The sequence below is a fragment of the Perissodus microlepis genome, chromosome 14, assembly GCF_051167445.1.
Source record: "Perissodus microlepis isolate ML-2025 ecotype Zambia chromosome 14, ASM5116744v1, whole genome shotgun sequence".
NCBI classification, from domain to species: domain Eukaryota; kingdom Metazoa; phylum Chordata; class Actinopteri; order Cichliformes; family Cichlidae; genus Perissodus; species Perissodus microlepis.
In genome coordinates, this window is record NC_140474.1 from 23230979 (window position 1) to 23258931 (window position 27953).

The 27953-nt window shown below is 41.1% G+C and overlaps 1 protein-coding gene across 8 annotated transcripts in view; it reads left to right on the forward strand.

Annotated features, from left to right (window-relative positions):
- kirrel3b (kirre like nephrin family adhesion molecule 3b) overlaps positions 1 to 27953 on the forward strand; it is a 167200-nt gene that overhangs the window by 75142 nt on the left and 64105 nt on the right. For all 8 annotated transcript variants that reach the window (XM_084949822.1, XM_084949823.1, XM_084949826.1 and 5 more), the window contains exons 3-4: positions 19276 to 19425; positions 26068 to 26217. In XM_084949822.1, coding sequence (XP_084805948.1) covers positions 19276 to 19425; positions 26068 to 26217 — 300 coding nt within the window. The remainder of the gene's footprint in view (positions 1 to 19275; positions 19426 to 26067; positions 26218 to 27953) is intronic.

Consider the following 27953-nt stretch of genomic DNA (forward strand, 5'->3'; position numbering starts at 1 on the left):
TCCTCTCTCTCTCTAAGTTCCCTTGAGGCCTGTTCTATCACTTCCTGTAGGACATGTTGCCTTGACATCTAAAAGCTTCCTTCTAATGGGTCAATTGTGTCTGGCAACTATGTTTGTCTGTGCCAACATATGCTCGAGCAGCGGAACTTTGATAACATAACAATCTACTGTCAGCTCCTTTATTTTTCTTGAGGCACATAAGCTCTGAACCAGTACACATCTCAGAATTTCTGATCATCGGGGACCTTTACTAATGGAGACTTTCATTGACAAGAAAAATCTTTGGGTTGGTATTTTCTAATTATCTGGTGTAACTGGCTCAGATATGCCTTCTTTGTAAAAAGGAAAAAATGTCCCCAGCAGGCTGGGGGATCTTGTTTTTTGCGACTCTTTAGAAGGTGTGCGTCGCTGATTCATGGGTACCACTGTTTGATAAGGGTAATGACTTTCCTAAACACTCATCATCGCCAGTATGGAACGCGTGTCGAGTGAGCTGACCGGAATGTTCTTGAGCAAAGTGACACAGAGCGGTGACGGACAAAGTGACTTCTTGGAGACGTTAGAGGTGTGGGAGATGTGCGAACCCAGCAGTGATGGATAGAGCCGCAGACCCAGCTTAGTCATCCTTCCAGTCGTCCTCAGAGACCCACTGGAAAATATTTGTTGCCCGTGTGCTCGTATACACAGCACACCTATAGTGTCAAAGCAAGAACACCTTAATTAAAGTTTTCCAGAACCCAGCTTGTGTAAATCTTCAGCACATATAAAATAGTGTAATAAACAGCCTTTTCTTTGTGAGCAATTGGCAGCTGTGACCTTTAGCTGTGTTCCACCGCCAAGCAAATGTTTGATAAAAATCGGTTCACATATTTAAATGGTCCCGTTTCTTCCTTTCTACCCTCTTTTTCATTTGACTTGCTTTAATCATGTTTCCCTGCTAGCTGTCACAAGTAAATAATGAGTAGACTGAAGATGTCTTTGATTTGCAAGGCCTTAGCTGGGTCACAGCTCAATTGGCACAGACAAGGAAAAAAATCAGCCCGTTTGCTGAGGGCTCATTAGGAGCCTTGCCACGTGAAGCCAGGGTCACTGGATGATATAGAGTCTTTTTATTGAAAACCCCTTGATCCTCAAGATCACGGAAATATGCTCCGCCATGATAGCAAGAGAGAGGGGAACAATTTCTCCAGATGACAAATTATATGCTTTGGGCTCAGAGGAAAAAAGAGAGAGAAAGCATGAATACAGACAGACAGAAGAAAGAGAGAGAGAAAGAGAGAGAGGACCTAATCTATACCTATGTGACTCCGAAGCCTGCAGATGAAAAGTTGCATCATGTCAGACCCGGTTTTGATGCATGCTGCCCGCAGATGAGACAGCTGGCAGATATACTGTGGGTAAGAAGGCTATTCAATCAACATTTCTGCAGGGTTATCAGCATCAATTTTTAATAGTCTTCCATTAGAAAAAAATGGAAATAAATCATTTCTATTTCTTTGAGCCAACTGTGAGAATAAATGTAAACAGCCATTAGCATCTGTCCTTCGCTCGAGATAAAATTGGTAAAACAACCATGTGCTTGAGCTCAGTTTTAGACTGTAGATGCTATACTGTGCTATATTTGATATTTCATGGTAGATACATTGATTAAGTTTGGGTGTTTGCTTCCATAATCAATAGCTTCCATCAGTAACTTTAACATTATTTTGGAACTTTTCAATCTGTTGTAGTCCACATGAAAACTCAAATAGTTTCTGCTTGAAGAAAAGTAGGGTTTTTTGTGTGTGTGCATGCATGCGCAACTAAAGCACAAACTAACAGGATTAATACTTATCAATTAGTACATCTGCAACAGGCTTAATGGTGGTAACATTTGGTATATCATTAGGCATATCATCCAACAGCTGGGTAATAAGTCCTGCTGTGCTGACCCAAAACACGCACATATTCACAGAAAAAGTTGCCGTTTTCCTTTTTTCTCAGTTGCTTTTAGTATTCCACATTACTACTGCGTGTGCTTCGATAGTCAAGAGTATGGGGTTTCTATTTTCTAAAACATTTTCTGAGATTAGGAGATATTTTTCAGTTGGAGTGGAACTTAGTTGGCATTGACTTCTATAACTAATTCTTCCTTTAAGGAGGTTTTCAGTGGCCTCAGCCCCCATTATTCTTGCACATCTCATTCCTCTGATACTTCTCCCTGCTTGTTCTCCCATGTGACGATATCATTACTGCGGAGATGCCGTGATACCAGCAATAATTATTCATAAAAAATACGAACCTGCAAATTAATGGGGAGACATTATGCATACTGGTCTATCGTGGTAATGCATTTGAGGGTATTTTTAACACAGGGTAACGCCGGCGCACAGGTTATCACCTGCAGCCCATTATTCATATTCAGCACTATTTGAGCCAAGGTTAAATGTGGGTATTAAAGAACGGCAGCCGTAATGGTGTCACTACAGGGATGCATGTTAATGCACTCTGCTTATGTCCTTTATTTCCATCAGAACAGTCGATATTTGGTTTATTATTCCCTTCTGTTACTTATGAGAACATTGGCAGAAACCTTTTTGCTATTTAGTGTCAAACTGTCCCATGCTAAAGCTAAAACTAAACATTAATGGTTTGGGCAACTATGTGTGTGAACAGCCATTAATCTTTAGTAATGGATATGAATTTTTTTCTATTGTATTATACTACATATTTATGGTTTTACAGTCCAAGGTTGTCCACGGGTTTGTTCTTTTAATTGGGAACAGTTATGGCACTTGTTATCAACCTCTGCAGAATTAGCCATGGTTATTCAGTCCCCTCTGAGGCAGCATACAGTATGGCAGCAGCGGTAAGAAACTGTGAAAACCAAGGTCCAGATAGAGAGAAGGATAGAAATGGACACCCAGGGAGCTACACAGAGCCAGAGGAAGCTCGGGACAGAAGGCTCAGGTTGTGACATGTTAATTGCTCCTCTGCAGCCAGGTGCAGCAGAGAGTTGGCATCTTGTAAGGTCTAAAACTGCCTGGGAGTAGTTGTTTCTCTATTTTTCATTCACACCTGACAGGTAGCACTGACACTCACTGTGCGCACACGCTTACTGCCTGCAAAAGCATAACAGAATCAGATGTTTATCATCCCAAAGGGCATCACGTCACACTGCCAGTCCAACTCACTCCAGCTGATTGCAAACAAACTCACTGACATGTGCTTCTACAGTACTTGGATCCAAACCTCTCCATGCAACTGTCCGTTTATAGCTCCTTTTGAATTGCAGGGAAGGTATTTTCGGTGGTGTGTGTAGGATTAATACAAGCAGATTTTTCCCTCTCAAAAAGAAGGTTTTGCTCCCACACGATGATATTGTTTTTTCACTGTTTCATAAATTTAAGTGTGGGGGGATTCTTATATGTTTGCTGATTTTTTTTTTTAAAGCTTCATGTTTCAAATGATTATGGCACAGTACAAGCCTCTGTAAGTAAGGCATTGACACACAGTTCTGCAGGGAAACAGGAGAGAAGTCACACAGAGAGGACTAGCTTACTAAAGGTCAGACTGTCACTATGTGGCAGCCATTCTAATCTCGCTTAACCCGAACTTTAATAGTGCAACATGATCTCCATTAGTGACTACAGAAAGCGACACTCCATTTGTATAGGCGGTCATTTCTGTGTTTTTCTGAGATCATATATGATTGGGTGCACATCTCATACTGCATCTATGCCTTGTAGAATTTTTCTAGCTTGCGACTGGCTTCCTGCCTAACAGCGGCACAAAAGCTCCGACTACCTAGGCAACGGGAGCCGAGGGTAGCTCCTCTTGTGCTGGAGTCATAGAGGCAGTTTGGCGACCGGGCAAAAAGCAAGAGCAGAAGAGCCTATAAGTGGCCCGGTAAAACCTGCAGAAGACCGTGACCACCGCTTGTTAAGAGGGTATCTAATTGGTTTACAACCCATGTCATCACCACTTACAGTGGTTTAAGATACGCCTCCATAACCCAGTAGTCGTGGGCACTAAATGGAGAGATGGAGAGGACCATACCCTGAATCATGAACAGGTTTAAATGGAAGCTCGTTTGATATAATGACTTATAGCTGGTCTCTGGAGAGAACTCTATGGTAGATGGCCCAGTTTTTATGACTGCTTTTAATGCTTGGCATTCTGGCTGTAACAGTCTACATTCCCAATGAGCTCTCATTAAGTGGAGGCAGTTCAGCATGTTTCCCCACTCTAAAACCCATTGTGGTCATCCAGTTTTGTTTTGTTTTTTTCTCCCACTCTTTCTACCAGCTTATGAGTAACTCTTCCATTTGGAACAGCATAATCATAAACTATTTATCTGTAAATATTTGGTAAATTATAGTGCATTGTTGGCTATATCACACTTATAATAAGTAGATAATAAGTAGGTAACAGCTAGAATAATTTCCACAGTGACCCATCAGCTCAACTAAGTATCGTGTAGTTGCGACTGTTTTAGGTAATGAGATAATAACTCAGATTTAATTACATAGTTGCTAGGAAATTTGGCAGCCTCATAGGAACACCTCCTCTGTAACTCACTGATTCATGTTATGATAGTAGTTATCCAAAGTTTATATTGGTAATCAACACTGTACAATGGAAGCCAAAACTTTTTTAATTCTATGTCATCCACAAATTAAGAAACAGCAAATATGCCATAGTGTAAAGGTGTTTCTCTGTGCTTACAGTGTGGTAGATCTTCTCCCTGAGCTATAATTTCACTACATACCACTGCAGTTTGGATTTATGGGTAATAGAGGAGGATTTTTTAAGAGACTGGCTACCTACCTCTTCTGTGCAGAATTTATTTAGGCCTATCTGAGTTCTTATAAACCTAAACCAGTCAGGTAATATTGAGGTTTTGCATTTTATTTTAGCTGTGCTTTACTACTGTTGTATAGCTTATTAAAACTTAAAATACATTGATTTGGTAAATCCTTAGTAAATACTTGACTGCTTGAGAGACAGTGACAGTCTCTGAGTGCTGCATCTTTTCCTACTAGAGCTAAATGTGTGTAAGAGTCACTGGCAGTAACCTGCCTCTTTCCTCTGGTGTTAATGAGACATAAAGTGTGAAAGGAACTATTCAGTCACTCACTTCATCATTGATTGTTGAGCCAGTCTGACTAATTTGGTGAAGTGACACATACAAAAAAAGGGACTTAATCATTTCTGGCCTGCACTAAACAGATTGACTACCTCTGTAAAGTCCTTGTCGCACACAGAATCATTAGTCAAATCAAATCAACACCCAGCTAAAAGTTAAAAGTGTGGAAGAGGCAGTGTTTATTCTTTTTTTAAAAAAAGCTACACTTCTTAACGCCTTTAACTGCGCAGAAGGATGAAAACTGGCAAGTGTTAAAGCGGGCATCAAATTAGAAGAACGAGAAAGAGCAAAAGACAGACACAATGCTGGGTGGGGGGGTTGCAGGTAGTGATGGGAGGAGCGTGGGGGTTCAAAGCTCTCCTACCACTGGGAGCAGAATTATGCCTCCAGGCAATGCTGTTGGCAAGAAAGTTCAAGAGGTGTGGAAAAAAATGGGGGGTGGGGGGGTAGGTTTTTTAAAAAAAAAAAAAAGCTTTCTTGAGGCTTCACAGTCTAGTAACCAGGATGCTGAGTTGGATGTGGCAAAGTGCCCCAGGGGAGGCCAGGAGCGCTAAGAGACAGTAACCTGAGATGAGAGGTACCGAGCTTCAGTATCAAACCACTCCTGTGATACAGTGAAGACTACGCTTTCTGGTCACTTGATTTCTCTGTAACAGCGCGAAGGAGCAGTTCTCTTGGCCGGGCTTGCTCTTTGTGGTTAAAATGAGGAGAGAGAGTTTAAAGTTTTTCGGTGTTGTTTTGTACTTCTTCAGTAGAAATGCTTTTTCAGTTGCTGCCTTTGGTAACCATGGTTTGGTTTATGTATTAGAGAACATTTATAGCATGTGTTAAAGCCAGATGGTTTATATATATATATAATATTTAGAGGTGCTAAGTAGAGGTACATAATTTGTTCAGCTGAGTGGTTCTTGCTCTATTGTTTGCAATATTCAGTAACCAGAGTGTTTTGTGAAATCTTGGAACTGGGAATCTATAGTCTCATATAAAGTGGTGCTTGAACATTTGTGAGCCAGTTTGATTTTTATGACCTCGAATGTTTTCAGATTGTCACACAAGCACTAAAAGTAGATAGAGCGAACCCAATTAAACCAATAGGGAAAAAATAATAAACTTGCTCACTTAGTTAAAAGTAACAGCAATAACTACAACAGCCAGAGTCCTTTTGGTCCATATGGAAACTTTCAAATATCTGAAAGAATACCCCTTCAGAAAATCCAGTAAAGGTTAGAGTCTGTTGCTATGATGAAGGGTCTTTTGAAATAAATGGGAGTACAGAGTTTTAACTTCCGTTTAAGTGTTTTCATCATCAGCCCTTTAAAGACGTTGAATTGGTTATAATATTACGATAAAAGTGAAAGTAAAAGAAACTGTTTCCGATGTTTTTTTTCCGCCACAGTTTCCGGTAAACCTCTTTTTCTCTCGTCGCCATCACATTTATATTGCTGCCTTAAGTCTCCTAAATTGTTGGACTACTGCATTCCGCACAGCTGTGCAATTTTATGGCATTTGCTAATGTACTGTAAATGACATGAAATACGACTAACTTAGTTTTCTGCCAGCTCTGGCTTTTATATCATTTTTTATACCATTTTGAATTCCCATTTATTTATTTGAAGGCAGATGTGATTTTATGTCCTCACCATAGCTGTAAAGTGCTACTTTGAAATGCAAATTAAGCTTTGATTGAGGGATTTTCATGAAAATGGCGTTGTGTACAAAGTGGCAGTGTGAAAGCAAGTCCAAAGGGAGACGTTTTGTGGTCCCATTTGGGGCTTTGTGATGAAACGCTTGGTTAGGGGACGCTGTAGGACACGAAGTTGAGGCCCCAGCGTGATGAAAGACCTTGCGGACGGTCTTCGTCTTGTCTTCTCACTGCGAACCACCCCTCCTGTAAAAGTGAAATTCCAGTTCAAAACACCCAACAGCTTTCCAGCCACTTTAAAAGTGATGCGTCCAGCATGCTGGAAATGAGATTTTTTGTCCATTTAAGGGCAGATTTCAAAGAAAGGCTTTGGGAATCCAAATGAAATTACAGGATAGAGTGTCTGCTTAATGCCTTATATGCACTTAAAGGTAGAGTGTATACTTGAAAGGTAATGGCTTTCTGCAGTTAAGTATTATGGTGGCTCCCACACTGAAATGGATCTCTTTACTCGTGTCTTGACAGAGTTCTCTTAGTGAAGGTGTGGCATAATGTAGTTCCTACTCAGGTCTCTTATCTCGTGTCAGTGTTATCCTGCACACCTTGATAAAGCTTCCTTTCCTCCCTTGTCTTGTAACAACATTCCACTCTGTCTGACAGGTACTGTAGCTAGCTGGATCCTGCCTCTCATCTCTCTGCCTCTCACTACACACAACACACACAAAAGGCAAGGCTTTTTTCACTTTTCCCCAATTTTTTATTTTTATTTTTTTGCTTTTCCTTCCCATTAATGTAGCACACAGTGCTGCAGTATCAGAAATACGTTTGGTTTAACTGATCCCACTCACCCCAATCGCCCTCTTTAATGGTTAGAGCTGCTGACACCATACATTCTGCTAACAAGATCGGAATTAAGTTGTACACTGTGCAATGGAAAAACTGAGTATGCCAAACAAGCCGGCAGTAGTTGTCCATTCGAAAATCAAACCCGCCGAGTTGTTTTCAAATTTGCACAAGGTAGGCACGATGGATAAGAGGGAATATGGATGTTACGAAACATCGGATCCCTCCTTTTCAAACACCTCCTCCTGAAAGTGGCACAACAGATCAGCATTCCTCACTTAAACTCTTACCTCACTAAGCTTTGATATGTGGCGTTAGGGTATTAGTGACATGCAGCCTGCTTTGTTAAATAAGTGTCTAAATGTGGTATATCTGTTTTTTAAGCCATAGCCTATAAAGACAGACATCCTGCAACTCAGCATTTACCTAAATTAAGATAAAAAAAGATATTGAAAACGTACGACAACCTAATGATAATTAGCATTTATGGGGAAATCATAAACACACAAATTCTGCTATAATAGAATCTCATTTCCATGTACTATAATAATATGATTACAGCTCACTTTAGAATAGACAAGGCAGGGATCATTATTGTAACATTTCCAAGCATTTATGGTAAAGGTAGAATGCCTGTGCTGCCTGTAATGGCCATGGCTGAGCCACTGACGCTGTGATTTAACCTGGCACTTTGGCGGCGGCGAGCCGCTCCTCCAAATCAAGGCTAAGTGGTGGATTCATCAGTGCCCTGTCGAGATGAAACACTCGCCCGGCGGTGACACAGAGATGAGGCCCTGATTGGGACAAATACGTCTCCCTCTGGTGTCAGCTCTCATTCACCGGTCTGAGCGCAGGCTGAAAGAAAGACAAATGTTTTGATTAGGAGTCTCTTTCAATGTCACAGCAGCCAGGGAAGAAGAATGAGATGAGGCTGTCTCCAAGGGAAGCAAATAGTTGAAGACGATGAGAGGAAAATGGATGTCTCCACTGTCTAGAGGGTGTCGAATGGGGATTCTGAGTCAGAGAAAGCTCAGTAAAATTGCCTCTTTTAATGTGACTGCATATTTTTTTTCAGAATACCCTTTCAATTCCAGATTGGTGATTGTTAAAATTCAAGTGAAAATAAATACAATCTTTCAGAAAAGTAACAGTGACATCGGCAGTTGTTTATGGCTCTGTCTGCATTCCCTTTAAAAGAGTTTTTCAAAGCCAAGACAACAAAGTTTGTGAAAATCAGTTACCACTAAGCACTGTGACTTACTGCTGCTTATTCCCTCATCCTCAGAGTATTTCTATTATCATCACAGAATTGGGCTGTGGGAGTAGCCACATCTGCCTGCCTGTCTTTACAGGCATCTTTTGTAGATGAAAGATGCGGTTAAAGCACACTTGCTGATCCCATGTTTCCCCATGTTCTTCACATATCACACTCAACCTTTTGCTAATCCTGCGAGCTACCTAACACAGCACCTTGTGTAGCCCGACGTTTCCTCACAAAAAGAACAAAATGTTGGTGCCTGTGTTCCAAAGTTGAGAGGGAACAGTGTGAGTGAAAATATACAACGCAGCTTTGCGAGACTTACCTTGACAGATATGGCGTGCATTTCAGTGGGATGCTGAAATGAGCAAACAGCTCAAAGTGCCCTCGCTGTTGTTCTGTGAGAGCTTTATCATGGATGGGAAAAAAAAAATCAGAGTATGGTTTATTTATGGTGCATCTTACCATTTGAAACCCCTCCTCTCAGTGCACCTGTTCTGTAAAGATGTCTTTTTTGCTTTGTTTTTTTTTTCTAAACTAGAATAGATGTAAACTAAAAGAAAAAAAAAAATATATATATATATAGAGAGAGAGAGAGCATTATCTACCAATCCGAGGGTCTGTGGAGCCATTCCCTGTCTACTGCAGTCTGCATGTCAAAGTACCCTTGGGCAAGATAATCAAACCCCAACTTTCCCCTGATGCATCCTTCAGAGATGCTAGCTAAGGCGCTTAGGTATGCAAAAAGGTGCTTGTATGAATGTGTGTGAATGAGTGTTGTTGTAAAACGTGCTTTGAGTGCTCATTTAGAGTAGCAGTGCATATTTATTTGTTACTGAAGTTGTGCAATTAAAGGTTATAGCCCTAAATCCTAACCCCTAATCCTTGTTACTAGGGGTTAGGGCCTTGAAGTGGAATGTGTTAACCAACTATAATTTTACAGTTGCTGTTATAAAGTTAAATCTATTTCCCAATTGGCAAGAAATCTGAACTGAATAAAGACCATTTTAGGTTTTTGTTTTCATGGATAACATAAATTAAATTAATTGGAAACCTTTCCTATACACCGAGACACACCGTTCCATGCACTTTGGTTATATTTTGAAAGCAATTTGATCCTATCTCTTTATTTAATCACACTCAAAGAAATAAAAATACTAAAATAAGTCTTGAAAGTCTAGGTACACTTTTATCTTGTCAGCCCGACAAAATATGAGTTATGGCTGTACAAAAGACAACTTAATGCAGCTTTCTGTCCCTTTGACATATCGTATAATAGAAAAATGTGGCTCTGCCTCAGAATATAGTGTATGCCCTATTGGACTAAGACCTTCTCTACACCGCATCCATCAAATCAGCCACCTGAGTCTGTTTCAAATACTCATCATTCCTTAATGAATGTGATCAATCCCAATGTACACCTGCTCTGAACACTCTCCACGGTCCCTTCTCCGGAGTATCCTTTATGAATCATCAAGTGTGTCGATATCCATATTCCGACATCTTTATGTCAGCAACAAGACAATAACAGGGCTGGCCCTGAGCTCTTAAAGCAAACATTTTAACAAAGACTCTAGTAACAGGAGGGTAGTGAAGAGGCTGGAAGCCATGAAGTGGGGAAAGTGGACACAGAAAGGATATAATGGAGCAGAGAAACAGAAGGGACCCTTCCTGTTCAATCAGGCCCCATCTGAACTCACAAACTCCCTCTCTTCTCCATCTTCCTCACTAATTTGCATCTCTTTTATGTCCCTGCTTCCTATTATGCAAAAGTGCACGCTAAAAAAAGTAGTCCAGTGAGTCGCTCCATTTCCCCACACTTTTTAATCAATACCAGTCAGGGTAGGGGGGGTTATGTGGTGTTCAGTTGCATTTATGCTAACTGGAATATTTGAACTGTTCTCTTTGAACTGTAGTTACCTTGGAAACTAGCCCACAGGACTTGTTTTATAACAGTAATTACAATTAGTGGTCAGACGAGGTCTTGAGTTTACAGAACATATAAATACAGAATCTCATATACATCTTACAGGTATAGCACCCTGCTTTGTGAGCTATGCGGCATTTCAGAATGCTCACTGGCTGCTTGGAAGCAGCCTTGACGACCTTTACGACCTTGCTTTACATGGATGACTTTTCTAGCTTATTGTATGCAGACTTCCAGGAAAGATGAAGCCTTGAGAAATTTAGGAAGCGGTTTGTCGGCTCTGATACTCCACTTTCTGATGCCCATGAAATCTTACTTCTTCTGGCCATGTAGCTGATGATAAAGCGGGCTCCTGCAAGGCCTTCCCGCTGTTGCCATTTGTAATTTTTAGAAGTCATCACTGGGGGCGATACATCTTGATTGTGCCTTGGCAACTGTCATGCTCCACTAATGCACAGTGTGAGAGGGGGCATAAATGCAGAGTCTTCCGGCAGCACTGATGTTTATCTTCCCTGCTTCATGAATTTGCATTCCCATAGACACAATTTACTCATAATGGCAGGCATCACAGCGTAGATAGGCCCAGTGTATTATCAGTCTGTATACAGTGTTTGTTTTACAAGTGGACAGGCAGGAAAGAGGGATTTGAACATTTTGATGAGGAAGACAGATTGATAGTAATATATGCCTCCTCTAATGGGCTTGATAGAGCTTTATGAAATATTCATCATTGGCTACTATTGTTGTAACGTTGCCAGCTGCGTCTGAGGGATCGCATTTTTATATTAATAAAGTAGCCTGTGTAGGACAAGCCTAATGACTCTGAGAAATACTGCGTTATTTCATATCATAGTTCGTATAAAACGGGGGGTTTTCAAAGTTTTCACTACGACACGCCAGTTTACGAGCAGGGGTATGATTGATGGCATTTCACGAACACGTTTAGCTCGTGTTTGTGAAACATGTGGTTGGAGAATGGCGGTTTGCACTGGCTTTTTTTTTTTCACTAGACTTGTTCGTTAATGGTGGCATCCTATTACAGTACTACACTTTAATTCAGCCAGCTTTTTAAATTGACCCATTTTTCACTCGAGACGGATCGATCAAGCAAGGTTCTTGATTTAGTCACTTGTGGCGGTGAATTCAAAGATTATGAAGTTTGGCGCAATGCTGTTGTCCATATAGTGGACATAAGAAGTAGCATGAAGTGCGGATGCTTCACCTTTCCTTCTTGTGCTTGTGAGTCACACAGAATGTCGCAAAGGCTCACCACTGGCCTACAGGTTGCATTTTGAGATCCCTGGGTGTAAAACCTTGAAAGAAAGTTGAATTTCAGTTTTCATCTAACAGGGATGAAAAAAAATCCCATTATTACAGTGAATATCATGTCCCACCCAGAGCAGACTTATGATAGATACTCAGGCAAATATTTGAGGCCTTGTCATTCCTGCTGCTCCCCTCCTCTCTGATAGTAGATGTTTGTTCACAGTGTCCTTTCTGCCTTTCAAAACGCAAGGAATGCAATTTCTTTTAGAATGCAGCGAGTTTTAAAAAATTATTGGTGTTGCACTTCTCTTGTTCATTGACTGTAGATGTGACCCTTTTCATTGTATCTGCACACTGTACCTTTCTCGCTACTTTCACAGATTTATTTGGAGAGAACTAAAACTATGCATTCTCAGTAACTTTCATCTGCAGAATTAGCACTAAAATTAACGCTAATGTAGTACAGTGTGGTTTGAGGTAGTTTGCACAGGGTGCATTCTGACTGCCAAAATCTATAATGACTTCGTAATTGCCTAATTAAACTCTTACAAAGCCGCTGATCATTTGCAACAAATCAAAAATCACTGGGCAACTTCTGGAATTGTATTGTGAATAAATTTGATTAGAAGCCATTGAACAGTTGATTGACGTGCAACTTTGGTTGGTTATGTCTGATAATTAGCTGGCACTTTTCCTGCCAAGTTTCTGTCACACATTTGCAGCGACATTGCTTTAACACCTCCAAAATTGGGGTGTGTTTTTCTTTTCACAAATGTCAGAATGCTTTCTCAGCCATTATACGGGACTCACTTTTCACCAATCGAACAGTGATTTTCACAAACGTGGAATGGACTCTTGTAGATGCGGGCAAGACGGATGTCATACTACATATCAGCACTGTTGAAATAATATTCAAGCTGTAGATAATTATAGTGCAGATACCACTGCCATTAGATTTATGTGGAAAGTGAGAGGAATGGAGCCCAGTTGTGGGTTTATGACTAATCAGTGTCTGATGAAGGAGGACATGGAAGTACATTGTATTTGAATATTTAGGTTTGTTTTTTAAATTCAGTTGCTAGAGCTAAAGATTTCGATAATCAGCATTAATACTGCAGTGGATTCGTGACTCACAACTGCAGCTACAAAGTCTTTTGAAGTGTTCAGTAATAATTTACAGAGCTTTGCGAAAACAGCAAAATGGAAATCCAGTCATGTGCTTAGAAAATGTACTTCTTTTTTGTGGTCACGGGAATACACTCGATAAGAATCATTTAATTTAATCGCGTTTTCGTCACCCTTCTAACAAACAACCTGACTGTAATGGCAGCTACAGCACATGAGAAGAAGATAAAACATATCCTTCAGACGCTCACTCAAACCTTTTCCTCCTTCCAGTGCTCTTCCACTTCCATGCCACCGGAAACTACCAGCAGAATCTGTGGTCAGTGGCGACCAAATAACAACACATATGAGTAACTCACACACTCCCCCATATTCTGAATCTCTCCTGTGCTTCTAAATTGCTAGTATAAAATGCCCAGGCCAGAGGGGTAATAGTTTTTGATAATGATCCTGGGCTAAGCTTTGGTGCTGTGTGGCCACATGCCGCACAGACAGCATGCTGATTATTTCTCTGAAGTGTGTGTGTGTTTGTGTGCGTGCGTGTGTGTGTACACGGATGTGTGTCCGTAATGGTAATTTCCAGGCCTGATTGGCAAAGAGCGATGAAATTGGGGGCAGTTAGCACTGAGGGGAAAATAGTGCTGGAGTGTGTGGAAATGCAGCAGCCGTCCAATGGTAAACAAATTATCTGAAGTGAAATGACAACATTAGGCGATGCAAAGTGCCGGTCCACATTATGAATATGGCTCCATGCTATGTTTTTGACTACCTGTGTTTTTTTTACACCATTTGAAGCAACTGAGCAGTCCTCATAAAGGATCTCTGGCCGCCTCACCTTCTTAGGCAAGGTATTCAATCAAAAGCATGAATCATAATCATTTCATGCGAGTAAACATACACTGTAATTTCCTTTGCATCGAATGTATAAAAGATGAATAACAATATGAGGATATGGAAATGCTGAAAACGTCTTTATGTTTTGCCACATGCGTTAAATGCGGATAAATATTGATGAGCTGAGAGGGAATGCTTTGCTTTCTCTGAAACAATCTCGGTTTTTGTTGACAGAGCTGGCTTAGCGAAAGGCGGATGTGAGATAAAAGGCGGATAGCTCATGTGAATGATTTGAGCAAACTGCTCAATTTGCCAAAACTAAAGAGCTGTAAAACACTTCTTTATGTGACTTATTGTTTCAGACATTATATGAAAACCAAATAAGTACTTGACTTTTTTTATTCGTTTTCTTAAGCTCTATTCATAGTACAGGCTCGCCGTTGCTGAGTGAGAAAAACCCATAGGGCTGTCTGTTGTCTCTAGCGACAGACAAAAGGTGTCTGTGTCTGCTCTAAGTGCCCACACATTTACAGAACCTAACCCCCGAAGTCAAGACCCATTTGACTCACAGTAAATTGGCATGTCTAGACTCTTTTCCATTTGATTGTATTTAGTTATTTATTTATTCGAGCAAGCTCTCGACTAAACTGTTTTTTTTTTCTTCTATTAATGTGGATCTCTGGCTCTGTGGGCACCCGAGCCCAGTCCTCCTCCTCCTTTTTTTTCCTGTCAGGAATGAAGAGTTAAGTGAGGGGATTAATTACTAATTGCACTTTTTAGCTATGAAAGCATTCTTCATGAACAAGTGAGGAGAGAAGTTGTTGCTCTGACACGCACATGCCAGGCAAATAAAGACAAAGTAGATTTTGGTGGCTCGGTTTTTTGCCACCACTGTGATGCCCCGATGATGGATACCTCTGGGAAATGTGACAAAGAGTGTTTTTGGTGCAAAGTGGATGGATGAATGATAAGATGCAGCCACATCAGCCTACCCACACACATCATCCCATGTCACTATTGCTGCTGCTCCCTTATGAAGACACATTAGCTGCAAAACCCAGCCAGGCTTTAAATTGAATGAAGGAGGTCACTTTTTTTTAACTGCTTAAGTGATAGGTACAGGCTGGTGCCGGTTAAGTCCTACGTTCTCTTGATCGCTGGCTTGATGGTCCTCTGAGGACACCAGTTTTGCAGTGGCAGCATTTAAAAGAAAATGTTTTGAAAGAATACCTTCTGAATAAAGACGGATGAAGTCTCGAGTGTCAAGTCCTAATTTAAAATGAGCAAAGCTGAAATTGCATTCAAGTTCCCACGGGTTTGTGGGTTGTTGGTTTTTTTTTTTAGAATAAAACCATCTGTTCTTCACTTAACCTCAGTCTTTGCTGGAGAACAGTTTTGTTGTTTAAGGTGTGCTCAAGCTAAAGCCAAGAATAATCACATTCAGGTTAAGGGTTATTTTAGCATTTAGTATTCCAATGTCAAAGTGTTGTAGATTCATTTTAAGTTAAGATCTAGATCCAAAAGTGGTGGATGTGCTACGTCATGTGTTAGGCCCAGACTGCTAGATAGTATGCATGTTTGCAGCATTGTCATTTTGAACGGTCTTTACATTGTCATGCAACACATGACACTTCCAGCTTATCTCGACTCTTACAGATGAGCCCTGGTTGACACTTTTTAATGTACTGGGTATGCACAGTGATGTTATCCTAGTGCTCCAATTTGTCTTATGTCTGACATTTGGTTTTGAAATGAATTTAAGTTTTTAACTTGAGTTACATTAAATTAAATTCAAATTAACTTTCTATCGCTCTTGGGTCAGGTTATGTCATGGCTATAGTTCAGAAGTCTACTAAACAGAAGGTTGGTGTTTCGTTCCCTGGCTGCTCCAGTCTGCATGTCAAAGTATCCTCGGACAAGATACTGAACCTTCATCAGGGTGTGAATGTGTCCGAATGTTAGATAGAACTAATGTGTGTGCAGTAGAGACATGTTGTACTTTGAGTGCTCAAGGTGAGTACACAAGAACTCGCCCAATCACAGTGACCGAAGGTGCTCAGTGCTCGATAGTTTAAGAAACAGTTTTAATCAACTGATAAAGTCTCACAGCGTGCATGCTTTTTATAAAGGGCCTCGTGATCCAGAGAGAAAATGTTGAGTTGAAAGATGATGAAGAACCTATTCCGTTTTTTTAAGAAAGAACTCATTAATTATTATTTTTAATCAATCTTCAAATACACAGAGGCAAATGGACAAATAGTAAATGCAGAAACACACTGTGAATGTGTCCCCTGGGAAAGTTTCTAAATGTCCCTTTGTAATGTTTTAGGGAATATCTGGACTTAGAACTCATTTTTCAACACCACTGATGAGTGGTTAGCAACTTCAAAAGTCACAGGCTGGGCCATAACTTATTTGTGTCACCTGGAAACATTTCTGTAGAACAGCGGTCCCCAACCCCCGGGCCTCGGACCGGTACCGGTCCGTGAGTCGTTTGGTACCGGGCCGCGAGAGTTGAGGCTCAGGTGTGAAATGTATAGTTTTCAAGGTTTTTATCGGTTTTCAGCGTTATTTTGTTATCGTTTTTATCGTTTACTCTGTTTTCCTGGGTCTTTTCACGTGTGTTATGAATAAATTTTCTTTTTTTCGGTACCGGTACTAGTTTTATTTTGTTGTATTTATCCGCGACACCTTAAAGGCCGGTCCGTGAAAATATTGTTGGGCATAAACCGGTCCGTGGCGCAAAAAAGGTTGGGGACCGCTGCTGTAGAAGACAAATTTGTTGCCTAACTGAGAAGTTAGAATTCAACTATGGAGGTTTCTCCAATATGCAAGATGATTTTCAGTTTTCTGGGTTATGACTTCTACAACACCGGCAGAGACATTTGATTACAGACTCATGGTGGGAGTCCTCCCGAAGTCTATCTACATAGATCTTTGACATACCTACATATTCTAAATGAATGGATTACACAGTGTGTTAAAATGTGATGCCGGGAACCAGACTCTATCAAACAGCCACAGGAGCACATTTAACAACGCATTCTGTTTGTGGAAATTTTCCCAATTAAGCAACACACTAGTACAGCGAGCGTATTTTCCGTTACAGCTGATGTTAACACTCAAAATGTGTGGTGTGCTTCAGTGAAGACACAACTTCAAGTAAGTCTACCGGTAATGGGTGGCATATCATACATACCTCATGTGTGGGAGAGAGGTGCGCAGTCACACCTTTGATGACACCTTTAAAGAGACTGTTTTCAGACACAGATGTTTGCATGTAGTAGTTCTAGGAAAACTAGTCCTTAGATTTAAATTCTTTGTACAAAACAGACTGACATGGCTAATCTTTAATCCACATTCTTACATCCACAGATGTGAGACACGAGTGATTATACGGGACGTGTAGAAAGCGTGACTTTATGTGTGCTTCCAGCCTTCCAAAGGTAAATTGATTGACATGAGTTTGTCGGTTTAACAGTAATGCCATAGCTCATCAGATTCAGTGATGTCCTTTGTTGGACAATGGTTTTTCTGAACAAGACAGTAGATCTGTTCAATTGTGGTCTATATGTTAGAGTCCTTCATCTGTGTGTTCAATGGGTAGCAAAATAACACTAAGATAAGTTCCACACATGGAAACACAGCAAAGGCTGAATGAAGATGTCTTGATCTGAAGGGCAATGCATATGGCTCACATGGCTTACATGCTTTTTTCAAAGGGCCTCGTGATCCAGAGAGAAAATGTTGAGTCGAAAGATGATGAAAAACCCATTCCGTGTTTTGAGAAAGAACACATTAATTATTATTTTCATTTCTTTTCCGGTTATGGCGCTAGTGATAGATGGATATTGAAAGGCAACCCTGTACTGGATTGTGTATTCCTTCACAGGGTACATAGGCGAGAGCAAGAATGAATATGAAAAAGTACAATTTCAACGAGTTATCCATCATAGAAATTCAGCTCTAAAGTGAAAAGAAAGATTGCAGGATTCCTCAGTTGAATTCAAAATCTGTTTCTTGTACGACAGCAGTCCTCCCTTTGTTTGTGGTTTGAAATCTTGAAGGATAAATAATTCTTTTTGAATATAAAAGCGAGCATATAAGAAAGCAGCGCGATGCAGAGATGCGAGATGAAAACGCTCTTTAATGTCCCACACAGTCTTTGCTCTGTTTATCATCGTAATTGACTACATGCTACTCTTCTGTCAGCTTTTTTTATTTGCATGTGACTAACATGTCCATGTGTGAGTGTGCGTGAGCCCCTTTCGGCGTTAAAACCCCCCAAAAAGCAGCAGTCTGTAAAATATGCCGGCTTTTTGCCAGCACATTCGAAAACCAGGACACTAATGGAGAAAAGGGCTAGAAAAATCAAATCCAAACAATTGAACTCAGAAGTCTGAAAATAAGACAGCGCTGTGAACAAAACTGAGTAAAGCGAGAGAGCAAGTAACACTTTTCAAACCTTTGCTGTGGTTTGTGCTCCCAAAACAGTCTGAGGGCGTCTGTATGAATGTGTGTCAGTGTGTGTAGGCTTAAGTTGATCGGCAGCCTGCCAGTGTTTTGAACTACACATCAGTACCACTTTGTACCCTCCATTCTGACCCCCCCTTTCTACCCCCGTGCGACATACACACACACACACACACAACAGCCTCCCCATTAACACACTCTGCCTCTAATGGAGTTCACTACTCACTACTTTCCGCTTGAACATGCAGTAGAGGAGTGCATCTAATAGTAGTCGCACACAGTTGGACTACATGGGTGTGAGCTTCAGTTAATATATGCCACTAGAGCCTGTGTTGGCAGACAAGATTGTGTTATCTGCTGTGGTGTGTACGGGCCCAGCCCATCTGTACGGTGACATCCTTCATAAATGAACCAAGCTGAACTGTGACGGCTGTCTCTTAGCCTGTGCTTCAGTCCTGTTGCTGCACTGACACCTCTGATGCATGCGCGGTATCTTGCCTCAGTATCATGAATACTGAAAGGATGTGCCACATTTGTATATCACCCTTTAGGCTTCTTTCAACGTGATTCCGCACGCCTCCCTCTCTCTTCACTCGGTATTTTGCGCGCTGAAAGCAGGTGCTTAGAAAAACATCTCTCTTTCCTTCTTTTTTTTGATGTAAACATTTTCTTGCCCTCTTCACTTTACTAGCTTACATTAAAAATAGCGCAGTGATTTAATCTGCTTACGGTTAACCCATCCCCTTTCTTTTTTGCCTTTCTTTCTTTTGCTTTTTAAGGGACAGAGGCCATGTTTTCCCAGCAGCCACAGGACCTGGTGGTGGTGGCAGGCCAACCTGTGACATTACCGTGCAGTATCCCCGGCTATCACGGCGTCGTCCTGTGGATCAAAAACGGCTTGGCGCTGGGTGTGGGCAGAGACCTCTCTGGTAAGCATCTATCTCCCTTGAACATGTTACCCTGGATTTCTGTGTTGCCCTCTGTTTCATTTCTTAATTATACCCTCTAATATAACTGTCATATTCGAATGGCTGCTTTTTGTCATCTCAAGTCCACACGTGTCAACAAGCTACCCTTTGCCAAATACATGAATCCACAGAGAGATAAAGCAGGGCCCCTAATAGTGTGTTTCATCAATCAAGAATTGCAAGTGCACTAATTGTATCACTCAACATGAACGAGCAAAAAGAACTCATTTATGTCACTCTGTTACATGCAAAGTTGAATCTTTCATAGTTTCAAACCAACTGCAGCACGAAATGAGTTGTTGCCCTGGTCTTTGTTGGTGCTTCAGGCTTCTAAATGGCTTTTTGAAGAGTACCTGGTGTCCTCTAATTACACTGCACCTCGTGCCTAATTGTCTTAATTGTTTAATTTAGTGCAAAAGTGACTACTGCACTGTCACTTAGTAGCCTGTTGTCAAACCAATCAAAGCTTTGTGTGCTGGCGACCTTGATGAATTTCAAGGAAACGCATCGCTCCTTTTAATAAACCTGAACAACCTTTTGAAGCGCAAAAGCTGCTGGATAAGAAAACCCTGCAACACCATGTCCCTGTTGCATTATTTATTGAAAGGTTCATAAAATTCTCCTGAAACAGAGATTCATTTGAATGTTTACGCAGGGCTCCGTACGCAGCGGGATGCATTACTCTTTAAGGGCACAGTCTTTATTTTAGAGCTGTCTAATTTACCTCGTGCACGTCTGCTCTGTGACCACTGAGAAATCTGAGTTAATTGCGATTCGCGGCACAGTGTCACAATATCCAACTGTGGCCATTTTCAAAACACAAATGTCTCTCGTGATCACCGGCGATTAAATATGTATTGCTCTACAGATTTGAGGTCCTCTACCCTCTGACCTTTAGCAAACGCTCTTTAAAGGCCTTTTCCTGTCACCAGTGCGGTCTGTAATTAAACCTCAGTGGCTGACAGAGCCCCAGTAAAGCCATCTTATTCTCTCTTCAGGTCCTTATCAGGCACAGGGGAGGCTGAGAGGTAGCTGTAAACAATAGTCCCACATTCTTCTTTGGAGGAAAAGGAGGCAGACAGGGAAAGTACTTATGATTGCTGGAGATAGAATGGAAGAGAGAGGGAGTAAGAGGGAGCACAATTTTATTTAGGGTCAGAGTGGAGCAGAGATGTTTATCCTCTTCTATTTTATTGATTTTAACAAGACAAGACGATCAAGATGAAATCTCATTTCAAGAATGGGCAAAGTCGGAGTAAGGTGGAGAAAAGAGGAAAGAGAGAACGTCGGGTCGTCACACCGAGGAGAACTGCAGCAGATCACTCTTTAACAACGCATCTGTAAATAATTTCCAGAATGAATGACCTTCTCCATCAGCTCTCTTCTTCCTGTTGTTTGGGTGAATGATCAGGCCCGATGTGTAGAGTTTGAGAGTTTAAAAATGTGCACGGTTTCATATAAAGGAGGAATAGATTCCTGTCGGGGGAGGAAAGGTTGCTGAAATCAACCCTGCGATACGGACAGGAGCTGAGTGCCTCCTATTGAAGCAGATGACACTTTTTCAAAATAAAGCACTCCACAGCTGTCCCTTTTTTATTCTTTTTCTTTTTTTTTCTGCTCCTGCCTACCTAAACAAGTAACGCATGCAGAAGTAAACGAGTGATGGTACATCACTGCAAGATGTACACAAAGAAAGGAAATTGGCAGCTGTATACATAAAAAGTGCGACGAATCAAATGTTGCATGGAGCATTTCAATAATATAGGTCTGCTTGGGTATTCATAGAAAGAAGCTGCATTGGCAGCGTGCTCCGCCTGGGACCTGTTTCCATTCACAGGAGCAGTGATTAAACTGAGAGAACTCTTTCACCATTCAGTGCGAGAAATCATAGCACAAAAGCCAATGATTCCTATCTGTCCCTGAATTTCCTCTTCATTCCCTTTTGTGCCATGCTTTTCCACTCTAATTAAAGAAAAGTGAAGTAGCCCCACAGCAGCTCCACACGCCAGTCAATGCCATGAATATGTAACTGCTGCACAATTTGACGGCGATAATGGGCAGAGCGGCTATAAGTGAATTCTCCCGGTGTGCACGCAGAGCGAGATGGACGGGGAAGTGTTTATATACGTTTTGCCATGCACTTGTGGATATTCTCCAGGAGGACGCTTTCTTGAGAAGAGACTGATGGCAGACCTTTAGATGCGAGCAGGTGCTACTCCTGCCTCTCATGAGATCAAATTGAACACTCCGGTCATCTGTTCACAGATGCAGCAAAACCTTTCTCTATCCCCCAGTGCTTACACTGTGTGAAATGTGCTCTAGGTAAACGCCATAAATCACTAGGCCACGCCTCAAGTCTCTGTATAGTTACACGCACACGCGCACCCGCACGGTCACCATTGATTCGGCCCGAAGACAAATCCATTCTCCTCTGATGGATTCATTACTCCTTAATGGGCCTATTTTACATTGTTTGCTTTGGGTAACGCGTGGTGTCTTTGAAATTCCCCGAGATCTAAGATCAATGACCCGCGTCACATGTGCCGAGGTGATCAGTCTTCATGTGTGTCAGTATAACTTCAGTCACATTGGCAAAATACATGATCAAGGTGCTTATGAGATGACAAAAACACATTTCAGCATGTTTATACTGTTTGGAAATTAGACACATTCTTGTCATTTACTATCCACGGCAAATGCAAATTGTATTCCTTTCGGATTCGGCTGATGCACGGAGATGAAACTGGAATGGAGCCATGTCCTCACACAGCGAAATTATTCTTAGTTTGCCAGAGGCACAGATGAGGTAATTGGCAAGATCATCTGTTTGCGTAACAGAAATTTGCATGCCTCGTACCTTGCCACAATTAAGACCAGCAAAGCGAAGTTGTGAAGTGCATCTTGTTTCCCGGATGCAGTTAAGGCTCGGCTGTGTAGTCTGCAGTCAACTCAAGGTCACATAATTCAGATTTGCGCAATGATCATTACCCTTGTGATCCAAAAGGGCACTATTGCTTTGAATCTCATCAGTGAACATAAAACTGAAGCAAAATGGGTCTCCGGGTGACCTTGTGAACATAATGGTGCATCCTTTCATTTAAGCTTCTGTTTTTTTTTACAATTTTTTTCCTAAGTGTGGAAAAGTAGAAAGCGCCTTTTCAGGCAGTGGTTATTAATACTATTCACGGGAGCTTTTACTTGTGATTGGGCTTAACTGTATGTACAGCATTTTTTTTACTGCCATTTATCCATATGAAACTGAAAGAAAAAGACATTTATCAACTGCGTTCTAAGTATTCCCTGAGAACAGTAGCTGGTGGCATTTTGGTCATCTTGGTTAGCGTGCCACGTCTTTAAACTTTAAACTCTGCCTGGTTGTACTGCTTATACTTCGGCATTTTTTTGTCCTTTGTTCTTCCCAGTGTATAGGCCCACAAGATTAAAAGCTACATGTTGGAAGATGAAATGCAGAGAGTAGTTTAATCGGCTGTAACTCACCCCACCAGCATATAATGAGGCCCACTTCATGCTCTATTAAAGGCTACTGGATTCAATGAAGCAACCATCAGTAATTGGACTTTGAGCATACGATGGGCTTTTGCAGTAGACAAATTCAAGGACTTAAAAGCTGTTATAAGGCTGCCCAGTCTGTTATGTTCCCTGTGGTTAGTAAAACATATAATAGAGAGCAAACCCTTTATAGTGATTCTGAGGGATCGCTGAAGTGAACTCGACTTATAAGGTGGTTGTTATCGGAAAATCCATATTTTGTTTCCAAAAATCTGTTGGTAAGAAACCAAAACTTATTTTTTTTGGAACAAAAATTCCAAGTATGTGAGCAGAAAGTGTGAAGTTTCCTGTTACAATACACAATGTTTGGAGTGCCCTTGTTCCCCTGTAAAACTCTCCAATTCACTCCTCAAGGTTCATCAATGATATTTCTATAAGCGCTACTGGAGGAAAAAGCAGTTCTCAGCTGGAAGTTACTCGCATTTGTGGGAGTTTAATTTGTATAAACACACATTCCCCATGTTTTCCAAGCACTGTATCCACAGTAATTAAAAATATGGTGCATGAAAAAAAAGGGAATCTATCTTAGGCAGTGTTGGGACTAACGCGTTATTAAGTAACGCGTTACAGTAACTACGTTATTATTGTGGTAACGAGCACGGTAACTAGTTATTATGCTAAAATCAGGAACGCGTTAGTCGTTACTGGGATTTAGATAGGGTCGTTACTCGTTACTTCGTGTGGTGGCTATCGCGGAGCTTCCACAGATTCAGTAACATTAGCAAGTGGTGGAAGCCAGCAGGTGGAGGAGGGAAAGGGGGATGCAGAAGGAAAAGAGACCAGAGGCGGCCGCCGGTCCAAGTGTGAACTGAACTTCAGGTAAGAAGTTATGACCTGCAGTCTATCTGGGTCAGATATAAACCAAGTTTAGGTGGAGTTTATTTTCGTTATTCTGACTTTTTCCGTACTGCGTACTAGCTAGCATGACGGAGTTTCTATACAGCTGGGTGGGTGCTATGAAGTTAATGATGTTGAACTTTATTTCGTTCATAAGTTATTAGAATTGCCAACCGTCCCGTCTGGTATTCAGAGAAAATATTACGCGTTTCTTATTGAGGTGAAAAGGAACAGTTTGTCCCGTAATTCAGCTACAATGAAAAAGGCACAAAGCTGGAGTTATTCTGTGTCTTTGCTGCACAGCTGCCTCTTCTCCTCTCATTCTCTCCCCCTCCCTCTCCCGTTTCTACTTCAATCATAAAAACTGATCAATGATCAGCTGATCGTCTCTCTTGTTTGTTTATCGCCCACTTTGCGCCAGAAAGAGGAAACCAGCGGAGTTCACGTTAAACAACAGCAGCACGTTTAAGCTTGATCAGCTGTTGTTAGAATTTATTTAATATTAATTTCTACTATCAGCTGATTTTTGCTGGAGCCACAGCTGCAAAAAAGGTGCTGGTCATGATGTCGGTTTGGTTATGTGGTGAGAGGGAAACATGAAGATGAAACCAGGAGGTGTCCTTACTGAATCATCAGAGCTGAACAGGTGATGGAGAAACAGGTTTACCTTTTAGGTGACATGAATGAGTTGAAGGGAAGTTATGAACTGTTTCTGAGAGACAAATAACACCAGGATCCTTTTCTAAGTAGCTGACAGCTGGTAACTGTGCAGGGGCGGATCTAGCAAAGTTTTGCCAGGGGGGCAGGTAGGGCATTAACAGGGAGAGGTGGGCACAAGGAAATACTTTTCTTTCTTATTCTCATTTAAAGTGTCTCGCTTTTAAAAAATAATTATCTGAATCTTACAACAAACGATTGATAGATTGATGCATATACACCATCAAGACAGTGAACATCACTGTCACAACAGCGTTTGTTTTCATTCAAAGGCTTTATGATTTTTCCTATAATGGCGGGCCGGTCTCTAGTCAAAATGCCCGGGATGATTTTTTGTCCCAGTCCAGCCCTGTATGCAGCTCATCTACAGTCTGGTGTTACCTACATCTTCCTATTCAGAAGGCAGAATTTCCGAGTTCTGAGTACAATCAAAAGCACCACGGCTGCAGTTTTTGTGTTGGATGTAAAAGGCGCACATGACGCTGTGACGTAGGCTAGAATCATGGCAGCGGTCAATGACGGTCCAGGCGTGGGATTTCTCTCGTGGAAATATGCACATTATCTTTTCCTTTCTATTGGTAGGTGGCACAGTGCACTTGTGGCAAGTAAGCAAGCTAGAAGACTGGCAAAGTTATGGAAGCAACACATTAACAAGAGAATTCTGAGTAAAACCAAAGTTAATTTCCCTAGTAACTAGTTACTTTGAAAGTAACGAGTAACTTGAAGTAACTGAGTTACTTTTGATAGAAGTAACTAGTAATGTAACTAAGTTACTAATTTAAAGTAACTTACCCAACACTGATCTTAGGAAACGAGCAAATCCAAAAGCATGCGGAATACCCCACAGAGCCACCCAGTTAAACTCATTCTTCTTCTTGCTCATCTAACCCCATCGAGGGACGCATGCCGCTAAACACTCGCAATGCACATTTCGATAATAGTTGAGGGCGATTTCTTTGAAACCATCTCTCTTAACTTGTGCAAAATGTCCATGTCTCTTGGATGTTGTTCTCCATTCTTCCCTTATTAAGCTGTAAATCATTTCAGAAAGCTTTGCTGGAACAAGTCAAGCTAATTCCTGTTTATAGCTGAAGTAAAAAAAAAAGAAAAAAAAATCAAAAAAAAATTATCCTGAATGCTACAGCTACTCCTTAAAATTGGCAGGAGTGCTGTAAAAACATGGAAATGTATGAAAATGCATTGTGAGTGAAGTAACAAATTAACATTCAAGCTATGTTCAAGTCATTGTAAAATCAGTTTCTCTGTTATCTAAATTACATGCTTTTGCAGCTCAGTTAAAGTTAATATGTTAATGCCTGAACTGTGAAAGGTAACAAAGCAGTGTTTTCTTTTTTTCTTCCTTTTTTTACAAAATGAATTTGTTATTAAAAGCTTTAAAAAATAATCATTTTATCATCTTGCTTTTGGCGAGTGCACAGTATTTTCATTTTCAAATGGACAAATGTGTTTGCACTGCAGGCTACCCTCGTTACACAGTGATTGGCGACCATGGTTCAGGGGAGCATCATTTGCGAATCCAGCGTGTTGAACTGACGGATGATGCAGTGTTTGAGTGCCAGGCAGTTCAGGCTGCCATGAGGTCCCGTCCTGCCCGCCTCACTGTTCTGGGTAAGTCAACACTGAGCACACGGCAACTCCAAACAAACCCACTGTACCAGTGCCAGCAGGCTCCAATCACCGGATTGCAAATGGCTTGTGGAAAAAAACAAAAAAAGCACTGGCTTCTCTCTTTTTAATCTGTCAACTATCAGTTCTTAACTTAGGGAAATGTGTAGAACAAAGTAAACACCTTTGTTCCAATTATTTGATACAATAGTGTAATAACAGTATACATGTATTAAATCCCAGTATTCTTGAACCTAATCACTGGATAGAAGCACCACCAGAGCTCAAAGCAACACTAACAAATTCAATGCTTAAAAAGGTTTTAGGGTTTTTTTTTCTTCCCACTTTCCAGCAACAAATCAAAACTAATATTTCATGTGATGGTTTCCAAAACATGATAAAAAATGATGTTGCGAATCTTGAACAGAAAAGATCCTTTATTTAAGCTTTTGAAAGGGAATCAGGAATCCGTGATAACTTTTTCCCATTTGGCAGACAGTGTCAATATGACGAAACTTTTACAGAACCTTATTTCCACTTTAATTTCCTTCCTCGGCATGCAGCCTTCATTTCCATTATTACCATAAGCTTGAGAGGTGACAGGCTCTTAATTAAACTTTATTGGGTTATCATTCAGTGTTTTCATTTCTGCCTTATTGGGTAGCTCTAGTCCAACCTCTGGCTCACGTCTCTTACCTGGGTCTTTCAAGCGTTCTTCCCTTAACCTTCCTCAGTAGGTGAGTGCCGTATAGATAACTCAAGTCGGTGGCAGAGCAAGAGAGCGAAGGAAGGAATGAGTGAAAAGAGTGGGGAATTTGTGGGATGTCTGACGCCCGCTCCTCACCACTAGCGACTCATCCGCCATATTGATCCAGCCTAATGAAAAGTGAAACTAACGATTTTGTAGGGGAGAAAACAGAAAGAGAAAACGAGAGAGGGGAAGACAAATTGCAGCATAATGTTTCTCTGGCAGCACAAGCCCCCTCCCTGCAAATGGATATAAGTGAATAATTATGGATACTTCTTCAGAGTTTAAAATGTCTGGTGTGACTGCACTTTTCCCATCATCTACTGCTTTCCTTTTTAGGGTGCATGCTCACATCCTTCAAAGTTCAGATGCTCCAACATCGAGATTTTCTTAGAAACTTTGCAATCAGACCTCACACTCAGGGGACATTAGGGGAAAAAGAAAAAAAGCCCGACAGGCAATTCAAGATGTTATTGCTGGACGCAATACCCATTTTAATGCATGATTCTCCTACATTAAACTTCCACTTTGGCTTTTCAAGCAACTTTATTGAATCATAACACCGGCCTCCCACTGAAAGGTTCTACGGTCTAGAGCAGGGATCTCAAACTCGTGGCCCGGGGGCCAATTGCGGCCCACGTCACCCCTAGTGCGAGCCGTATATTGACGTGAAGAAATATAATGCGATTTGGCCCTTGAAGTTACTTTTTTGTTAGGGTAGACGTGTTTGTTGTCGAGTGCAGTGTTAAAATAAGTTATTTAAAAAGCAACAAATGATTTAATATGAGCAGAGAGTGCAAACATGTTGAGGGATTGGTTGTGTTAGTTCAGTGAGAGAGTTGTTTGTGAAAACAATTTTCACTTGCAGTCAAATGCTAATGTGTACACTTATGTCTGCATTTTTGTTTTGTTAAATATGAACAAAATCATAGCAGAAGTGCTGCCACGTGTCCGGCCAGAAAGAGAGTACCAACTTGTTTATTTGGTAGTT